Source organism: Crotalus tigris, unplaced genomic scaffold (genome assembly GCF_016545835.1).
Source record: "Crotalus tigris isolate CLP2741 ecotype Arizona unplaced genomic scaffold, ASM1654583v1 scf7180000018301.7375997, whole genome shotgun sequence".
NCBI classification, from domain to species: domain Eukaryota; kingdom Metazoa; phylum Chordata; class Lepidosauria; order Squamata; family Viperidae; genus Crotalus; species Crotalus tigris.
In genome coordinates this window covers 2,906,160-2,926,686 of record NW_024096931.1, presented here as the reverse complement: position 1 = coordinate 2,926,686, position 20,527 = coordinate 2,906,160, and the positions used below count along the sequence as shown (strand labels likewise).

At 42.6% G+C, this 20,527-nt stretch overlaps 1 protein-coding gene across 7 annotated transcripts in view; it reads right to left on the bottom strand.

The window, feature by feature from the left end:
- Nucleotides 1-20,527, bottom strand: part of LMF1 (lipase maturation factor 1) — a 170,264-nt gene that overhangs the window by 59,858 nt on the left and 89,879 nt on the right. For all 7 annotated transcript variants that reach the window (XR_005557480.1, XM_039349758.1, XM_039349759.1 and 4 more), the window contains one exon: nucleotides 4,586-4,753. Coding sequence is in view for 6 of the 7 variants with exons in the window: in XM_039349758.1 (XP_039205692.1) it covers nucleotides 4,586-4,753 (168 nt within the window). In the remaining variant the exon portion in view is untranslated. The remainder of the gene's footprint in view (nucleotides 1-4,585; nucleotides 4,754-20,527) is intronic.

Below are 20,527 nucleotides of genomic sequence, written 5' to 3'. Positions count from 1 at the left end.
GGACTCTGGCCCACGGCAAAGGGACTTGGGGCAGGAGAGGAATCCTAGAGCAAAGCTCTGGAAGTAGAGACGCCTTTTACTCAAAGGGTAGGCTCACAAAAGTCCCACAAATGGGCTGTCACAGAGAGGAGGGGATCAACCTATTTTCCAAAGCTCCCGAAGGCCAGAAAAGGAATAACAGGTGGAAACTGGCCAAGGGGAGATTCAACTTGGAAATATGGAGGAATTTCCTGACAGGGAGAACAATCAGCCAATGGAACAGAAGTTGCCTTTAGAAGTTGTGGGAGCTTCATCCCTGGAAGCTTTTGAGAAGAGACTGGACTGCCATCTGTCAGAAACGGTGTAGGCCACAGTGATGGCGAACCTTTTAGAGACCAAGTGCCCAAACTGCAACCCAAAACCCACTTATGTATCATCAGGTGCCGGGTGGGCATGGCCCACTGGGTGGGTGTGGCCCACTGGCTGGGCGTGGCCCATTGGGTGGGCATGGCTGCGGTGGTAACAGCAGACTGGGTGGGACTAAAAAGTTCAATCAATCAATTCCAACTTTGCACATCTTTTTTTTTCCCGTGAGAAGTTGAAAATGACTGATTGATTGACTCATGGACGTCAACTCCCAGAATTCCCGAGTCAGCCACGCTGACGTCCATGAGTCATAAAAGAGCCGAGGTTGCCTACCCCTGTTCTAACCCCTGTTCTAACTGAATTTTCACTGGCCGATGCTATCACTAGAATAATGATGTGTCTGCATAATTACTGGAATAGTGCTGTGTTAGTAGCATGTGACTAACCTAATGCGCATTGCACTTGGATACAATGTACCGTATATGCCGGCGTACAAAGGCGACTTCCAGAAGCGCTAAAATCGGCGCCAAAGATGGGGGTCGTCTTATACGCCGAGTTGTCTTATACGCCGGAAATACTGGTAGTTTCCGGCGTATAAGACGACGTTCAAGGAAGGAGACTCGGCGACAAAGACGGGGGTCGTCTTATATGCCGGATCGCCTTGTACGCCGGCATATACGGTATGTAGCAAACTCTCCATTGTATACCTGTGAGAAACGAACCTAATGTATTACAATGAGTATTTCAATGTGTATTCCTTTGTTCCTGAGAAAAGGAAAGTATAAAACTGAAGTCTGAACCCGCCCTCGGGGTTCAGAATTGCTAGTTGCTATTGCTTCTGAACCTGCGCAATCAATCTCGCTGCTAAACCCTCTGGAATTCGTAAGAGTAATTTCGTTTTCCACAAGATTTCAAACCATTTGGAAAGAGCTGTTCTATACCTGAAAGAGTTCAGACACAACCCATTTTGTTCATCCCTTTTACGAAGCAAGCTGGCTGTTTATTTAATTTGATTTTTTTTTCTTTGTTTGAGGGGATCATTTGACGCCAGTCCTAGTGATGACCCTGGACTCTTAAATTACTTACCGTTCGACCTTTAGCATATTGTTTTGCTTTTTAGTTTTGAAAGGGTAACTTTTTTTGAATATTTTGGCAAACTTTCCAACATGTATTTTTAAGGGGCCACTTTTCTACTACAGCATCCAATGGCATATATATATACTTGCAAGGCGGGGTTTTTTTTTGTGCGTGTGTGTGTATGTACATCACAGATCCACAGACCCACATGCACACACACAAACAGTTTATAAAACAAGGGAAGGATTTGTTGCTTAGACCGGGAAACATGTACGCCTCTCACAAAACCCCATTTCCCATAACAAATGTTACAAGCAGAAAAACATCCTCCTTTATGTGAAAGCGTGTATGTTCAGTATGTGTCCCCACAACTGCATGCAAGGGAGGTGAGCTACAGAATGCATTTGGCTCAACAAATTGTGTCTGGTTCTGCTAAGTGACCTGGAAACATGCAACTAACTGTGTGACTTCACTTTAACTCTTACGAACTGCCTAATAATACCTTACAAATCAAGTGGGGTATTGGCATTACACTCTATTGTTTCCCCTTGGAGCTGAGGGTCTGCCAATAAAAGTCATTTCGAATGAAGAAAAAGAACGGTAGATAATCAATAAACTGAGGTTGTTTATCCTCCAACTGCCAAAGAGCAACAACTGGGACTAATTTCTCGTTCATTAGAGTCTTTTGGGAGAGAAAGTCGGTGACTAATTGCCATCCAGCCATTAAGTGTGAATTAAAGAGCAGTGAGAGGAAGGTATTTAGCAGCAGACCATTACGAACTGCTACAGAAGACAATTTCTCTTTTCAGAGTCTAGCTGGAGATCCTTGATTGTAACTTAGGAAACTTTGCAGATCTGTAAACATCCATTACAGCAAATAGAAGTCCCGCTTGGCAATTTGGGTTGGTTTGTTTTTCAATGTTTATTGACCGACTATCGCAGAGAATACCTCAGAGGGTTTTAACATGGGCTCCCCACCTAACCACAGCTCAGTAACTTAGGACGTGCATGCCTTACAAAACCATTCAAAAGACATTCTGAAAAGTAGCATCGGCCAGTGAAAATTCAGTTAGAACAGGGGTAGGCAACCTCGGCTCTTTTATGACTCATGGACGTCAACTCATGGAGTTGACGTCCATGAGTCATAAAAGAGCCGAGGTTGCCTACCCCTGAGTTAGAAGGATCAGAGGAAAGAACGAACCGGTAGTGGCGTTTCTACGCCCATGACTTCGGTTAGGTCAGGAGTTCTCAACCTGTGGGTCGGGACCCCATTTGGGGTCGAACGACCATTTCACGGGGGTCGCCAAACAATGCAATCCGCCATTTTTTCCCCCTTTTCCTTAGCTGTGCTACTCCCTTTTATTCTATTGGCTTTTGAAAGCCAATAGAATAGACTCTCTTGAATAGAGTTTAATTCTATTGGCTTTCAAAAGCCAATAGGAATTGTCCAGGCTGTCTCTGCCCTGCTGAGCCCGCCAAAAGTCCCATTCTGCAAACGGTGCTGCAAGTTGTCTGCAGCGAAGGCGAGCTGTCTGGAAGTTTCCACCCCTCCCTGCTGAGCAACTACTAAAAATGTAAGTAAAAGAGGGCCAGGGGTGGGAGGTGGGAGGCTGGCGGGCACAGGGAGGGTTGCTGGCGTGCGTGGGGCCCGGCGCGTGCCTTACCTCCCTTAGGCTGGGCCAGCTGGTGGCCCAGCCGGTGGTCGGCCTGCTCCGCCTCTGTTGCTTGCCAGCTACGCCTCGGCCGGCGCAGGGGGCGGCACCACGCATGCACGGGGCTCCCGGGCAGGGAAAGTCCTCGACTTACGACTGGTTAGGTAGTCCTCAACTTACGACCGGTTGGATAGTCCTCAACTTACAACCGGTTGGGGGGTCGCGGCATTAAAAAGGTTGAGAACCACTGGGTTAGGTTATCACAGGTTTTCCCTCTCACTCCACAGAAAAAAAGCCAACAGGAGAGCTTCAATAGGAGAGAATATACCGCACATAGCTCCGGGTTGAACCAGGTTGTTGGTGTTATCTGAGCTTGGTTGTTGACAGATGTTTCATTATCCAACTGGATAGCATCAACTAGTTAACATCGGTGTCTGGTTTTTGATTAAAAGAGTCTGGCTCTTTTGGAGAGATAGCCAGAGGTTTCGGTCTGCGCATGGGACAAACCAAATTACAGGCACAGCCCGTGGATCTGCATAACTCGGCCAAATCAGATTGCCCCAGTAAGCTTTTTATGAATTAGCAATGTAAGGTAGATCAAAGCCCCCCCCCTCCTATTCCTTCTGGGGAGAAGGTGTCCTTGCCAGGGGCCTCCGTGGATGGATCAAATGAAAGCTGGGTGCTGCGACTGTACAATTCATCATTTGAATATCCTGTCAATCAACGAGCTATCATTTATGGACCTGATGCTTAACAAGGGGATCTGCAACCCAATATTTGTTACTTTTTGCTTGTGTTCACACATGTTAAGTCAGACTTATCAGGGAAAAGCCAGGAGGTAAGTTTCAGAGTGTAGTAAGATTTTTTTAACATTACTTTAGGTTTTTGGTGTACAGGTGGTCCTTGACTTACAACAGTTCATTTAGTGACCATTCAAAGTTACAATGGCACTGAATAAATTTCAGAGTGTAGTAAGATTTTTTAACATTACTTTAGGTTTTTGGTGTACAGGTGGTCCTTGACTTACAACAATTTGTTTAGTGACAGTTCCAAGTTACAAAGACACTGAATAAAGTCACTTATGACCATTTTTCATACTGATGACCACTGCAGCATCCCCATAAAAAAAATCACCAAAATTCCGTCACTTGGCAACTGAGTCATATTTATGACGGTCGCCACGTCCCAGAGTCACGCAATCCCCTTTTGCAACTTTCTGGCAAGCAAAGTCAATGATGGAAGCCAATAACAACCGTGTTACTAACTTTACAACTTCGGTGATTCACGTAACACCTGTGACAAGAAAAGTCATAAAATGGGGCAACGCTCACTTAACAAATTTCTCACACAGCAACATAAATTCAGGGCTCAACTGTGATCATAAGTCAAGGACTACCTGTATCTAGCAGGTAGATACCAAGCCTTCTTTTTAGTTTGGCGTGCTGTGAGAATCCAGAAAAAGATTCAATCCAAACCTGGGATGAAAGCCCCTTTGGCTGAAGAGCTCTCACCTGGAAGAGGATCTGAAGAACGCCATGGACTATACACATGCGCCGCCCCAAGAAGACAAAGAAAGGCACGACCAGTTCTATGAAATGGTTGAAGAGGGTCTCAAAGGCATGGAACCACCAAGGCGACCAGTGCATGAAATAGGCCACGGGGTTGGGAACCGGCTGGGTCTGTAAGAGAGAAAACAAGAAGATGAAAAGGGCAGGACCAGGATGTATACCAGGTATACCAGACAAGAAACATAATGTCAACATCCAGCTTGAGAATCCAACTAAAACTCCAGGTTAATCCCGTCTCCGAAAATCTTACTGTTTATTGAATACACAGCATGGTTATGTTGAAGCAAAACTAATTCTGAGGTTCCCATGCCAATTCATAGACTTAAACAATACGTTTCCCAGTCAAACCCCCAAAGTCTTATGTAGTCCATATAAACAAGTTCACTTTGTTATGGGAACCGTCTGTTTCAAATCCACACCTGTTCGGGTATCCTTGAAAAGGCTTCAGGCTCTCACGGTCTTCAGCTGAATCGTACAAGTTTCATTTCTCCATCTAACCCACTTGAAAGTAACACCTCCCCCCGTTAATCTAAAGGCAAGTTGAAATGCAGAAGCACATAGCTGCCAAAGTTTCATCCTTGACACATGACCTAGATGAACTACAGGGAGTCCTCGACTTTCCACAGCTCATTTAGTGACCATTCAAAGTTACAACAGCACTGAAAAAGGTGATTTATGACAATTTTTCACACAACCGTTGCAGCATCCCCATGGTCACGTGATCAAAATTCAAACAATTAGCAATTGACACATAGTTGTGATGGTCCTCTTTTGCGACCTTTTGACAAGCCAAGTCAATGGGGAAGCCATAACAACCGTGTTACTAACTTAAAAAGATGCTGAGACTCGAAAGAGTACAGAGAAGAGCAACAAAGATCAGGGGACTGGAGGCTAAAACATACAAGGAACGGTTGCTGGAATTGGGGATGTCTAGTTTAAGGAAGAGAAGGACAAGAGGTGACAGGATAGCAGCGTTCCAGTATCTCAGGGGCTGCCTCAAAGAAGAGGGAGTCAAGCTATTTTCCAAGGCGCCTGAAGGCAGGACAAGAAGCAAGGGATGGAAACTAATCAAGGAGAGAAGCAACCTGGAACTAAGGAGAAACTTCCTGACAGTGAGAACAATTAATCAGTGGAACAACCTGCCTCCAGAAGCGGTAAATGCTCCAACACTGGAAGTTTTTAAGAAGACACTGGACAGCCATTTGTCCGAAATGGTATAGGGTTTCCTGCCTGAGCAGGGGGTTGGACTAGATGACCTCTAAGGTCCCTTTCAACCTTATTATTATTATTATGATTATTATTATTATGATTATTAACAACTGCAGTGATTCACTTAACAATTGTGGGAAGAATGATTGTAAAAGGTCGTAAAAGTCACTTAACCGCTGCTTTGCTTTGCAACAGAAATTCTGGACTCAATTATGGTTGTACGTTGAGGACTACCTGTGTACAGGTGTGTATTTTTCCTAATCTTGTATGGGTACACGCGCTATACCTGTCACAGTTGGTCTGAATGCCTGCCCATTGCTACACACCTGCTTTGCTGAAGGCAGGATTGTCCCTAAGATGTTTCATCTTGGAAAGCAAACGAAAGAGGAAGGAAGACAGACAAAAAGCAGAGAAACCAGAAGCCAAATAAGAAAGGTTGAGCGTACGGGCATTTTAGCGCGCTGAACACAAATTACATTTCTGAAGGTTTTTCCAATGTTTTGACAGCAAAGTAGGTTGAAAAGACCAATGATAATTAAAAGAGACGCAACCCATCTTTAAACTGTTTGCAGCTGAAAGGGGGGAAAAAAGGAATCCAAAGCAGAAGCAACGAGAGGGAAGGCGATGACGCCGGGCCCAGGAGAACAGCTTCTCCTCCCTCTGCCAAACACTGGAACTAATGCAGCGCCTTTATTAGCATAGCTGGAATTAATCATCTTGTTGCTTTCTATTGGTTTTGGGCTGGATGGCTTTCCCTCGGGACAAAAGACCGCCCCCTTCCTTCCGCTGACAAAAGGGGCAGGACGGAACAAGCTGAAGGGTCATGGAGCACTGCCCAGCCCCTGCACTTGGGGTCAGGACAGGGGCTGCCAGCCCCCAATCCCAGCCCGGCGGGGGCTGGTTTGAGTTAGCCTCTCAGGGCAGCTGGGCCCAAGTGTGTGTGTGTGTGAAAGAGAGAGAGAGAGAAATTGAAAGAGAGAGAGAGAAAGAGAAAAAAAAGGGACAGAAAGAGAGAAAGAGGGAGAGAGAGAAAAAGGAGAGAAAGAGAGAGAAGGAAAAGAGAAATTGAAAGAGAGAGAGAAATTGAAAGAAAGAGAGAGACAAAGAGAAAGAGGAAGAGAGAAAGAGAAAAAAGAGAGATAGAAAGAGAGAAAGAGGGAGAGAGAGAAGAAGAGGGAGAGAGAAAGAAAGAGAGAAGGAAAAAAGAGAGAAATTAAAAGAGAGAGAAATTGAGAGAGAGAGAGAGAGAAAGAGAGAGAGAAATTGAAAGAGAGAGAAAGAGAAAAAAGAGAGAGAGAGAAAGAGGGAGAGAAAGAGAGAGAGAGAAGGAAAAAGAGAGAGAAATTGAAAGAGAAAGAGAGAAAGAGAGCGAGAGACGGGGAGAGAGAGAGAAATTGAAAGAGAGAGAGAAAGAGAAAAAAGAGAGAAAGAGAAAGAGAAAGAGAGAAATTGAAAGAGAGAAAGAGGAAGAGACAAAGGGAAAGAGGAAGAGAGAGAGAGAGAAAAAAGAGATAGAAAGAGAGAAAGAGGGAGGGAGAGAAAAAGGGAGAGAGAAAGAGAAAGAGAGAAGGAAAAAAAGAGAGAAATTGAAAGAGAGAGAAATTGAAAGAGAGAGAGAGAAAGAGAGAGAGACGGGGAGAGAGAGAAATTGAAAGAGAGAGAAAGAGAAAAAAGAGAGATAGAAAGAGAGAAAGAAAGAGAAAGAGAGAAGGAAAAAGAGAGAAATTGAAAGAGAAAGAGAGAAATTGAAAGAGAGAGAGAGAGAGAGAGAGAGAGAGAGAGAGAGAGAGAGAGAGAGAGAGAGAGAGAGAGAGAGAGAGAATATATGTGGGCTGGGTGCTGATTTACTCAAAGCCCAGGATGGATACACAGAATGTGCATCCAACCAGTAAGGAAGAAAATGCACACCAAACTGCCCAGAGCTGAGCTAATGCGCTTCCTTTTCTTCCCATATCATTTATGTTTTTGCTCTCTAATGGATGCTAAGATTAAAAGAAAACAGAACCACCGTCAAGTGATTTGCCATCAGAAAACAGGGGAAATCCTCTCACTCTAGGGCAATTTGGGAGCCCTCGATTCTCTGCATGTTTGTGAGCAGAGAGAGGAAAATCTTCCTGTGATTTCTCAAGGCTGGGAGTTTATCGGAACAACAGTAGTAATTTTGCTGCTGTTGGAGCCTCAGAAACGTCCTTCTCCTGGGACGGAATGGAAACAGACTGCAGACCCACAGACTGAGCAAGTGAAGGCAAAACAGCTACACACATCCCTTGATCAATCCCTCCCTTTGTGCAGTTAAGTGCAAGACATCGCATGCCGCCTATTAACTATATTAACATATTTTTGTTAAGAATTTTAATTAAAATGGTAGATGCTAATACAAACTGAAAAAAGAGAAGAGAATGGAAGGAAAGCCTAAAAAGTATAGAAAGAAAGAGAAAGAAAGAAAAAAAGAGGAAGAACACAATAAAGAAAAAGGCAAGATTTCTGACCTTCATTTTACAATAAATATAAACACATTTATATTGCTGTAAACCCCATACCAGTGGTGGCGAACCTATGGCACGCGTGCCAAAGGCGGCACTCAGAGCCCTCTCTATGGGCACGCGCGCCGTCGCCCCAGTCCTAGGCCTTCAGCTGGGTTTTATAAAAACTTTTCGTTTTAGGCCTCGTGTGCAAAAAAAAAAAAAAGGTTCAATCAATCAGTCAATTTCAATTTCTCGCGGGAAAAAAAAGATCTTGCAAAGTTGGAATTGATTGATTGAACTTTTTAGTCCCACCTAGTCTGCTGTTACTACTGCAGCCACGCCCATCCAATTGGCCACACCCAGCCAATGGGCCACACCCACCCGGCACCCGACGATGCATAAGTGAATTTTGCGTTGCAATTTGGGCACTCGGTCTCTAAAAGGTTCGCCATCACTGCCCCATACGGTTAAATGGCTATCCCATATCCCATCTCTTACCTATAAGTAAATCCATAAAACTTTTCAGTCCTGGTGTCAGCAAAAAGTCCACAAAAGTTGCCAGAACATTAAAAAAAAAGTCTTATTTTCACCTTGATCAAATAAACCAACTTTATATTTCTTACTTTTATTTAACTTCTAATAGTCTTAATAATTTCAATAAAATATTGTTTTAGGATTTGATTTCTCTTCAATTCTTCTTTGATCCCATCACAAAGATTTCTTCAAGGCTTTAACAAGCCTCTTTTGAAAGTCCAATATGAAAAAATGAAAATGCCCAGAGTTACCCTTCGATAAGATGGACAGCCAATAAATGTTATAAATAAAATAAATCAATAACTTATAAGCAGAACGTTTTCCAAGTCCCTTAACCCATTTAAAACTTTCTTAGATCAAAATCTTGTTCAGCTTTCTGCTCTTTAATTCAAATTTGCTTCTACTTTTGTAGAACCATTTCCAGTTTGCCATATGTCCTGTGGAAGATTGTGAAGTATATTTTCTAATGCAAAGTATTTCATTAAAATGAATGAAACCTGATTAGGAAAAAAAAAGGATTTCAATGATCAGGTTTAATTAGGATTATAATTCCTACTGGCCTCACCGGATGAGACTTTTTGGAGTCATGCTCTAACGCTTGGTAAATCCAGCTAAGGAAAGATTGATCCCAGGTTTATTATGGTAGTCAAATTTGTGGGCCAGGTTCAGTAGCAATCATGAAGCCTTAAGAATTGCACAGCTTGCAAACATGGGTTCACCTGTACAGGGTAGCCTTTCATATTCACAAAAGCATGCGCCTTTTAATACAATCTGTTAATGTGAAAAATGTGCCATAGGACTCCAAATTTATAACAAATCTATGTCATATATATCAACCTAGTGAGTGAGAAATTGCATGTACAGAACAACAAAATGTAGCAACTCTATTAGTCATAATACCAGAACAGCAATCAGAGAAGTAGAGTAGAGCATGCTGGCTCTGGAATTCTGGGAGTTGAAGTCCACGAGTCATAAAAGAGCCAAGGTTGCCTATCCCTGGTCTAGTCTAACCCCCTGTTCAAGGCAGGAGATCTTATACCATCTCAGACAAATGGTTTTCCAGTCTTTCCTTGAAAACCTCCAGCATGTTGTAGCCACAACACCAGGAGGCCATGTATTCCACCAATGAATTGTTCTCACAGTCAGGAAATTTCTCCTTCCTTTTAAGTTGGTTCTAAAAGTACCCATTACTTCTAGTCTTGCCCTCAGGTGCTTTGGAGAATTAGTCGATCTCTTTCTCTCTGTGACAGCCCCTCAAGTAGTGGAAGATAACTATCATGTCACCTCTAATCCTACTTTTTGTTAGATTAGAGCAGGGGTAGGCAACTTTGGCTCTTTTATGACTTGTGGACTTCAACTCCCAGAATTCCACAATTGTTGAAGTCCACAAGTCATAAAAGAGCCAAGGTTGCCTACCCCTGGACTAGAGGTACCTAGTTCTGTCAACTGTTCATCATACAACTGAGCCTCCAGCCCGATAATCATCTTTGTTGCTCTTCTCTGCACTTTTTCTAGAGACTTAACATCTTTTTTGATAAGACCAAAGCCGGACACAGTATTCCAAGCATGGTCTTACCAAAGCAGTATAAAGCAGCATTAACACTTCACATGATCTTGATGCTATCCCTCTGTTGATGCAATTGGCCTTTTTGGCAGCTGCAACACACTGTTGGCTTATACCGGTACTTAGGTGATGGTCCACTTGGACACCACCTAAACTATTATAGGTAGTAACCAGGTAGGAATTACCCAAAGACCGAGATGCATCAGCAGGACTTACTATAATTCCTATAAAATGAGCAGAGGTCACCAAAGCAGTTCTGTTCACCAGGTATGAAGCTGGTGTTCTTAGAATTCATTCACTTAAGAAGCCAATCAGCCTGGTATTTTGTTCAGCATTGGCAAACCCTAAAGGAAGAAACAACACCTTGATTTTATGGATTCCATTCAATGGATTTTAGGTGGATAAACTGGAGGTAGGTGATACAGAAAACTTTGCAGATGGGTAGGCGGTCCAGACAACCATTTGAAAAGGACATGTCTAGTGCAGCTGAAGCATTTGGGATATTTTAAAATGCAAAAGAAAAAAACTGCTAAATTTGCAGTGATTTGCATCATTTACATAGTGACATTACACAAACGATGCCGATTCATAGAAATTATATCATTTTGTAATTTAATTTAAGAACAGAACTCCCATTCCCCTGGGTCTATTAAATCAACATTTCACTGTGTCTGGACTGAACCTTAATTGAGTAATTGAGCGTGTTTCAGCCAGCTTGACTCAGTCCCTGCTGGAACTAAAAGCATTACCAACAACATGGAACGACTTGGAGAATCTTGGTAACCGAGAGAGCCTCCCGCCTTCCCACACCACATGAGGATTTTCTTGCAGTGCCCCAAATTGGGCCTCCCCAGTGTTCCCCCCCTTATCGGGACGATTTCAGAGGGCACTGCAATATGGCTTCCATTAAGCCTTGAATGTCAAGAAAACCATATATGATTAACATCTAGATCAACTAGGAGCTATAGAAAACAGTGTTCCCACAGTCCCAGATGTTGCCAAAACAGGAACAGCAGTGTTTCCCATGGCTCGTTTTCTTCCCCATAAGCAATGGTGAAGGATAGGAGGGTGGAAGGGTGGGCACCCTCTAGATTTAACCCTTCTTGTGGTAAGAATGGCATGGAATGGCCTGGAATGGAATGGCATAGAATAGGGAATAGAATAGAATAGAATAGAATAGAATAGAATAGAGTAGAGTAGAGTAGAGTGGAGTGGAGTGGAGTGGAGTGGAGTGGAGTGGAGTGGAGTGGAGTGGAGTGGAGTGGAGTGGAGTGGAGTGGAGTGGAGTGGCGTGGCGTGGAGTGGAGTGGAGTAGAGTAGAGTGGAGTAGAGTAGAGTAGAGTAGAGTAGAGTAGAGTAGAGTAGAGTAGAGTAGAATAGAATAGAGAATGGAAATAGAGATAGAAATAATAATAGAAACAGAACAGAATTGAATTCTTTATTAACTAAATGTGAAATGACACAGAAGGAATTTGTCTCTGGTGCTTAAGCTCATGTTGTACATATAAACAGTAAATAATAGATCATAGATCAATGGTGGCGAACCTATGGCACGGGTGCCAGAGGCGGCACTCAGAGCCCTCTCTGTGGGCACGCGTGCCATTGCCCCAGTCCTAGGCCTTCAGCTGGGTTTTATAAAAAGTTTTTGCTTTAGGCCTCCGCGGCCATGTGCAAAAAAAAAAAAAAAAAGGTTCAATCAGTCAATTTCAACTTTTTGTGGGGAAAAAAAAGATCTTGCAAAGTTGGAATTGATTGATTGAACTTTTTAGTCCCACCCAGTCTGCTGTTACCACCGCAGCCATGCCCACCCAATGAGCCACACCCACCCAATGGGCCACACCCACCCAATGGGCCACACCCACCCGGCACCCGACGATGCTTAAGTGGGTTTTGGGTTGCAGTTTGGGCACTGGTCTCTAAAAGGTTCGCCATCACTGTCATAGATCATAAATCATAGTTATAATCATTAATCATAAGTTACAAACAAGAAGCGATAAATCCTAGGAAACCAATAGGAGAAGATAGTAGGAAAGATATGAAGACGAGAAAAGATGAGAAATGAGTCAGTGCCATGGGAATCAAGTGTTCAGCAGAGTGATGGCACGGGGGAAAAACTTGCTTGGGAAGCTCAAATTCAAGGGGACTCTGGGTCCAATTCAAGACAGAGATTCATGAAATCTAGTGTTCTAGCTCTCAGAGTGGATTCCTGCCCCATCATTAAAACTGAACATGACATGTGAGAGACAGAGAGATGAATGCCATAAAAAAGTCATTGTCCCACACTGTAGGGTTGGGACAGATTAATTCCTGCAACTTTTACAAGAACTTTTATTTTTTTAAAAAGCTATTTTTTTTAAAGAAAAGTGCTACCTAAGGAATTAGGGGACGCCTTAAAAAGAAGTATTCAATCTGCCATCACTTACCATAATAGCACTTAGCACCTAAACTTATATATCACTCCATAGTGCTTTATAGCCCTCTCTAAATGGTTTTACAGAGTCAGCCTCATGCCCCCAACAATCTGGGTCCTCAATTTTACTGATCCCAGAAGGATGGGAGGCTGAGTCAACCTTGAGCCTGTCAGGATCAAACTCCTGGCTGGGGGCAGAGTCAGCTTGCAATACTGCATTCCAACCACTGGGCCATCAGGGCTCCAATAATCACATTTGACTCCCACCAAGATCCTTCACTTCACTTCTTCTGCTCCTCTGACAAGGTGGAATAGTAAGGAAATTGAAAAAGTTGCATTATGTAACACCCTATTTAAATTCAAAGAGAGTGGATGCCGGGCAACTTTCCCTCCTCCCTGTGGATACTCTGTTAGTTTCCAATATGATGAGTTCTAGTATTGTCAGAATCCAATTATATTTCATCTCTAGTTATCGACTATGGAAAACCCCATTTCTGCCCTCTCTGGATTCTGTTATACGATGAAGGGGAAGGGGGGTGAACAAAGGGGTTTTATGGCCCTCACTTCCTTCGGTACAACTTCAAAAGGGACTGAATGTGGATACCACCAAAAGGACTAACCATAACAATGGGGCCATCAGCTTTCATCTACTCCCCTCTGAAGTCTCCCTTCTGCCGGCAGTGAGGAAAAAGGGGGTGGAAGTGTAACGCCTGGGATTGTCGCTGGAAGGATGCTGGGGTAGGGTGGGGTTGCTGGGAACCCCTTAAAACCTTGAACCGTAGGGCTTGGCCCCCAAGTCCTGTCTAGAACGCCTGCAACCATTTTCTCTTAATAAAGGATGTCTGTTGGAAGAAATATTCCAAGAGTTCTGTCTTCTTAAGATGCAAAGTGGGGTGGGTCCTCACAAGTACAGTATATTCTAATTTTGCTTGCCATTTCAGTGATTTTGTTGGGTTTTGGTGCTATGTATTGTTTCTCCTTGCATTGTTCTGCATTGTTGATGATTTTTGTTGTGCTGCCCAAGGCCATATGGCTTGATTTGGGCATAAACATGGTCTGCCTCAATCTTTCTCAACTTCAGCAACTTGAAGAGGTCAGCCTTGCTGGCTGGGGAATTCTGGGAGTTGAAGTCCACACTTCTTCCCGATGCCAAGGTTGAGAAACACTGCTCCAAATAAACACATAAACTGTAAAATCATCCTAATCATCACTGGGACAGGAGGATGCCTCAAAAATGCCATGTTTATGCCAATCATGACCGTCTTCCAGCAGCTATTCACTGCATTCCCAACATGTTCCATGCCATCTTCCCACTCAAGCCCAATTTATTGACACAAGTTAGTACAGAAAAAGGTTTGGCAGCCCTTGCTCTGAACACAGAAACAGCATTACAAATATCACCTATTTATTCTGGGCATTCCTGGTCTAAAATTATACCAGAAACCATGGATCCATTCATGTTATTTATTTATTCAGGATCCATACAAAATAGTGAACTGTTGGCAATCACTCTTGAGTTGTTATGAACCCTCCCAGCTTCACCCCATTAACTGACAGACCCCGAATTACAGTTGGGGGTCTGTTAACTGTCAAAGCACCCCTAAGATCTAGGTGTCCTGGTGGACCATCAGTCAGCAGTGTCCTGCAGCGGCCAAAAAAGCCAACTCACTCCAGGGCTGCGTCAACAGAAGGATAGCACCAAGATCATGGGATAGCACCACTCCATTCCACATTGGTGAGGCCACATTTGGGATACTGCATCCAATTCTGGTACGGATGCAGTATCCCCAAATACAAAATGTAACACAAAAAAGATGCGGAGATGCTAGAAAGAATACTAACAGAAGAGCAACTAATGTGATGTGGGGTCTGCAGGATGCATTGTACAAGGAACAGTTAAGGCAGTGGTTCTCAACCTGTGGGTCGGGACCCCATTTGGGGTCGAACAACCATTTCACGGGGATTGCCAAACAACGCAGTCCGCCATTTTTCCCCCCTTTTCCTTAGCTGTGCTACTCCCTTTTATTCTATTGGCTTTTGAAAGCCAATAGAATAGACTCTCTTGAATAGAGTCTAATTCTATTGGCTTTCAAAAGCCAATAGGAATTGTCCAGGCTGTCTCTGCCCTGCTGAGCCCGCCAAAAGTCCCATTCTGCAAACGGTGCTGCACCAGTTGAGTAGTCCTCGACTTACGACCGGTTGAGTAGTCCTCAACTTATGACCGGTTGGGGTCACGGCATTAAAAAGGTTGAGAACCACTGAGTTAAGGGAACTAGGTATGCTTAGCTTAATGGAGAGAATACTGAGGGGAGACCTGATAGAAGTCTTCCGATAGTTGAAGGGCTGCCACATGGAAGAGGGGGCCGATTTATTCTCCATAGAGATGGAATACCCTCCACCCTGGGGAACGTTCTCCTATCCCCCCGAGGTCGGGACAAGCAGCAATGAGCAGAAGCTCATCAGAGGGGGATCCAATCTGGAAATACAGTGAGAACGATTAAGCAATGGAACAGCTTTCCTCACAGAATTGTGGGTGCTCCATTGCTGGAGGCTTTCAAAGCTTGGGCAAGTAGTTGTCTCAGACGGTATAAGAACTCCTGCCTTGGGCAGAGGGTTGGTCTAGAAGACCTTCAAGGTCCCTTCCATGGTTCTACGATTCTACAAGGATGGCTCCATTTTGGAAGCACAGAGCATGGCAGAACAAAGGCATTCCCTCGTAATGTCCTTCCAACATCTGCTCTGGAGGCAAATAGAAAAGAGGTTCCTCCCAGCTATGACTGGATCTACATGGGGAGGACCCACTGAACCTCTGGCCCAGGTTGTGCCTTCTATAAGGACACAAAGGTGGCCATCGTGATCTCCTTATTTGGCAAAGTTATTTTAGCTGAGCCTATCCAAGTAGTACAGTTGTTGTTGTTGTTGTTGTTAATTGCGAAGTCGTGTCCGACCCATCGTGAGCCCCTGGACAACGTTCCTCCAGGTCTTCCTGTCCTCTGCCATCTTCTGGAGTCCCTTTAGGCTCACGCCTCCTGCTTCAGGGACTCCATCCAGCCACCTCTTTCTCTGTCGTCCCATTCTTCTCGTGCCCTCAATCTTTCCCAGCATCAAGCTCTTCTCCAGTGAGTCCTTCCTTCTCATTAGGTGGCCAAAGTACTTGAGTTTCAACGTCAGGATCTGGCCTTCTAAAGAGCAGTCAGGGTTGATCTCCTCTAGGACTGACCGGTTTGAATGCCTTGCAGTCCAAGGGACTCGCAGGAGTTTTCTCCAGCACCATAGTTCAAAGGCCTCAATTCTTTGACGCTCAAGTAGTACAGTACATTTCCTCAAATGTGGCAAAATCTGATATTGTCTATAAAACTCATTGTGCCTTGATGGCCTCAATGACGTAGTTATCAGTTTATGTTTCTATTTTATTCACGTGAAACAGAACATTTTGCTTGTTTTGTTAATTTGCAGAATTCTGGTCTGTGAGAGAAAAAAACGACTTAACTACAGAAATGAAAACCCCAAAGTCTCCTGTAACTGTCAGAATTTAAGAAGTGGCCCCAGTTTTCAGTCTTTCCACTTTAATACTACTGGTAATGCAAAAAAGGAAAAAAGAATTCATGTTTCTTCTATAACTAAAGAGCTATCAATCTACCATGAGGGGAGAGAATACAGATCCAGGTCTTTCAAAACCTGCTCGGCAGCCATTTTCTCTCTCTGAATTAGTTTTGGACAGCCGTAAACATGATGCATGGAAAAAAACCAGCCAAAGAATAACAGGATGAAAAATCTCCGGGGAATTTACTTAAAATGGCTAACGGCTCGTGCCTCTGTTTACACTGCAGCAATTTGGGATCTGGATAATTTTCAGCCAAGGAGTTCAGCAAAGAGATGGAGGAACAGTAGGTTCCTTTATAAAAGTGTGCTTCACAAAGAGCAAATTGTACCGTTAGGAACTTGCTACCTTGTTCAACACTGAATTCCCTGATCTGGAACACTGTTTAATTTTAAAGCCAACTTGCAAATGAAAGAAGCGGGCTGGGCTGGGGCGAGACATGGAACCGATTTAAAAACAAACACTGTTGGCTTTCTAATTTTAAAGAGGCTTTCATTCACATCTAAGGTCATCTCTCGCAAATAAGGGCATTCCAATGGCTGCTGTTATATAAGCAAGAATTTTTAAATGGAGTTGCTACCCATTTGTAATGTTCACTGGTCGATTTTAATTTCAGAACTCTGGATACCGGAGCAGATGTTTTAAAAACCCAACTAAGTCTGTATGAACAGAGCTTGTCTTCATGGCTGGTGATGCCAACCTCTCATGAAGTTGTATATGCGAAGGCCACGGAAAAGATATTCGGTTGCCATGATGTGCCTATTTCTATAAAGATCAGCGCACAGCCATTCTTAGCCGGTGGAGAGATTTGTTCGGTTAGTTCCAGTAATGAATGAGACCCCAAACAAACACCAGAACTGTGCAGATAATGTGTCAATGAAGACTCAATCATCCAATATTTCAACTGACATGTGTAGTTTAGATATTATAATTTTGTATGTAGTGAAATAAAGGAAATTTGGGTTACCCAAAATTTAAATACTATGGACATTAAAGGTTAAATTGGAATACTGTAACTAAAATTAAGGTAAAATTTAAAGCAGGACATGGATATGTATAAGTGAAAAATATATTGATAAATTGAGTTTGCTATAAGTAGAAATTTACTAACTTAAATAGGACATGGCAAAGTTAAGGGAAATAGAGAAGGGATTTTTGATGATGTAACCTGAAATATGTACTAAAGATTTTGTTATTGTACTATTGACTACCCAATCACCACGCTGATTCCAAATACTTAAATGTAAATGCAAAATATGCTGTGGACATTAAATGACTAAGTGGTTTTTAAGTGAACCTGGCTTCCCCATTGACTTTGCATCACATGATCCTGGGACATGGCAACCGTCATAAATATGAGTCAATTTCCAAGAGACTCAATTTTGATCACATGACCATGGGAATGCTGCAAGGATCATAAGCGTGAAAAATGGTCATAAGTCACTTTTTTCAGTGCTGTTGTAACTTTGAACCGTCACTAAACGAACTATTGTAAGTCAAGGACTTATCCGTACTAGGAAGGCCAGCAGGCAGGTTTATGATGTAACAGCCACTGGCCCTTGTAAGACAGCGTAACTGAGCAAAATAAAATAAAATAAGTAACAGCGAAAGAGCAAGTTAAAAACAAGAAAAGAAGGGTTTGCAAAATCCAAGGATAAAAATGTTTGGCTGTAAAAATCTTGAACCTATTTAAATGTTTGTTCTGCATAACAGAAGCTGGAAGACCATCCAGTTGGATGGGTAGCAAGAATATAATTACCAGGCCCAACTGTATATTTCTCCAAGAAATTTCATGTCATGCTACCATATTTTCCTGGTCCAATTTCCATAAATCAGCATGCTGCATAATTCTCATTCTTCCCCAACTGTTTGCAGGTAAAGTCAAGAGCATTCTTTGAGAAATCGCTTCGAACTACTGTTTAGGCCAGAGAACACAGATGATGGATTTGAGACAATAAAGGATACTCCATTACTAAGTGGTGATGTATTAGGATAAGAAATAGAAAATGTTTAAAGAATATATCTAAGTAAGTAATATGTGTATTTTAGATATTATAATTTTGTACAGTATGTAGTGAAATAAAGGAAATTTGGGTTACCCGAAATTTAAATACTATGGACATTAAAGGTTAAATTGGAATACTGTAACTAAAATTAAGGTAAAATTTAAAGCAGGACATGGATATGTATAAGTGAAAAATATATTGATAAATTGAGTTTGCTATAAGTAGAAACTTACTAACTTAAATAGAACATGGCAAAGTTAAGGGAAATAGAGAAGGGATTTTTGATGATGTAACCTGAAATATGTATCGTATTTTCCGGCGTATAAGACGACCCCCAACTTTTGAGAAGATTTTCATGGTTTAGAAAGTCGTCTTATACGCTGGAAAATATGGTACTAAAGATTTTGTTATTGCACTATTGACTACCCAATCGCCACGCTGCTTTCCAAATACTTAATTGTAAAACTGGAAAACCAATAAAAACTTGTTATACAAAAAAAAAGAGAGGCTGGCCTGGAGACAAATTACTTTCTCCACTTCTTTGCACTGATGGGTTCCTTATTAAAATGCCGCCTTAGCTATCAGCTGACTTCTGGTTAAACCAAGGGCAAAACATAACGCTGGCAAAAGGTGTCTCTTGGGGAGAGCAAACAGTGCAAAGTTGAGTCTGCAATTAAAACACCAGTTGCCCTCAACCTACAACAGTTTCGCTTAGTGACCGTTTGAAGTTACAACGGCATTGATAAAAGTGACGTATGACCATTTCTAACACAGCCGTTGTAGCATTCATGTGATTTGCATTCGGATGCTTGACAACTGACTCATATTTATGACGGTCGCAGTGTCTCGGGGTCATGTGATCCCCTTTTGCGACCTTCTTACAAGCAAAGTCAATGGGGGAAGCCAGATTCCATTTAACAACCATGTTACTAATTTAACAACTGCAGCGATTCACTGAACAAACGCGGCAAGAAAAGTCGTAGACTGGGGCAAAACTCACTTAACAAATATCGCTCTTAGCAACATAAATTTTGGGATCCATGGTGGTCAGATTGGTGAACAGAATTTCCAGATTTTGGAAGATGATTCATGACTATTAACGTGAAGCTCCTGCAGTTAAATTCTTTGAAGTGTCCAGAAGCACTGAAGGTAGCAAAGAACAAAAAAAACCAACCTTGCCATCATTTGGAGAAGGGGCAGCCTTGTGTTTTTGTGAGATCTCACTCCAGTGCTACGGCTGTGGCCATGCCACCTCTTGCCACCGTGAATTGCACAACTTGTCATTAACAGGCAAAAAAAAACGGTAATAAAATGGCTGCTGTTTCTTTTTCTCAAACACCCGTTAGACCTTTCTCTCCCTAAAGACTGTTGTGAAGCCTTTCCTTGCCACACAAGAGGAAAATAAACAGTCAGGCATGTGCTTTAAAAAAAAAAAACCACACACACACACACACACACAAACAAACATCGCACACGCACACACATAACTGCAAGCAGAAAATATTTGCACTGAACACCCACCAGGGGCCGGAGAATATTTTAAATCTGTTGGTAAACTTGCACATGCCAGCAAAGCAGAGGCAAGTTAAAAACCTTTTGATTATTATTATTATTATTATTATTATTATTATTATTATTATTATTATTATTATTATTATTATTATTATTATTATTTGCAATCTTTTGAAAGCAAAAGGACGGCATTGGTTGAAGAATGTATCAGAATTCTCTAGTTTAGACCACCAAATAAAATGGGCAGAATCACAACTCCAAAATGCTGGGAGTTTGACCCATTTAATGGAAAAATAAATAAACACAGAAGACTGAAAGATCTTTATTCAAAGGCATCTGTATATATGTGGATAGGGGAAAAAAAAATAAAAACTGCCTGCTTGAACAGAGGGCTGTTGAAATATTTTGGGACTACAAATCCCATCCCTTACAGCAGTGGTTCTCAACTTTTTTAATGCCGCGACCCCCAACCGGTCGTAAGTCGAGGACTACTCAACTGGTCATAAGTCTAGGACTACTCAACTGGTGCAGCACCATTTGCAGAATGGGACTTTTGGTGGGCTCAGCAGGGCAGAGACAGCCTG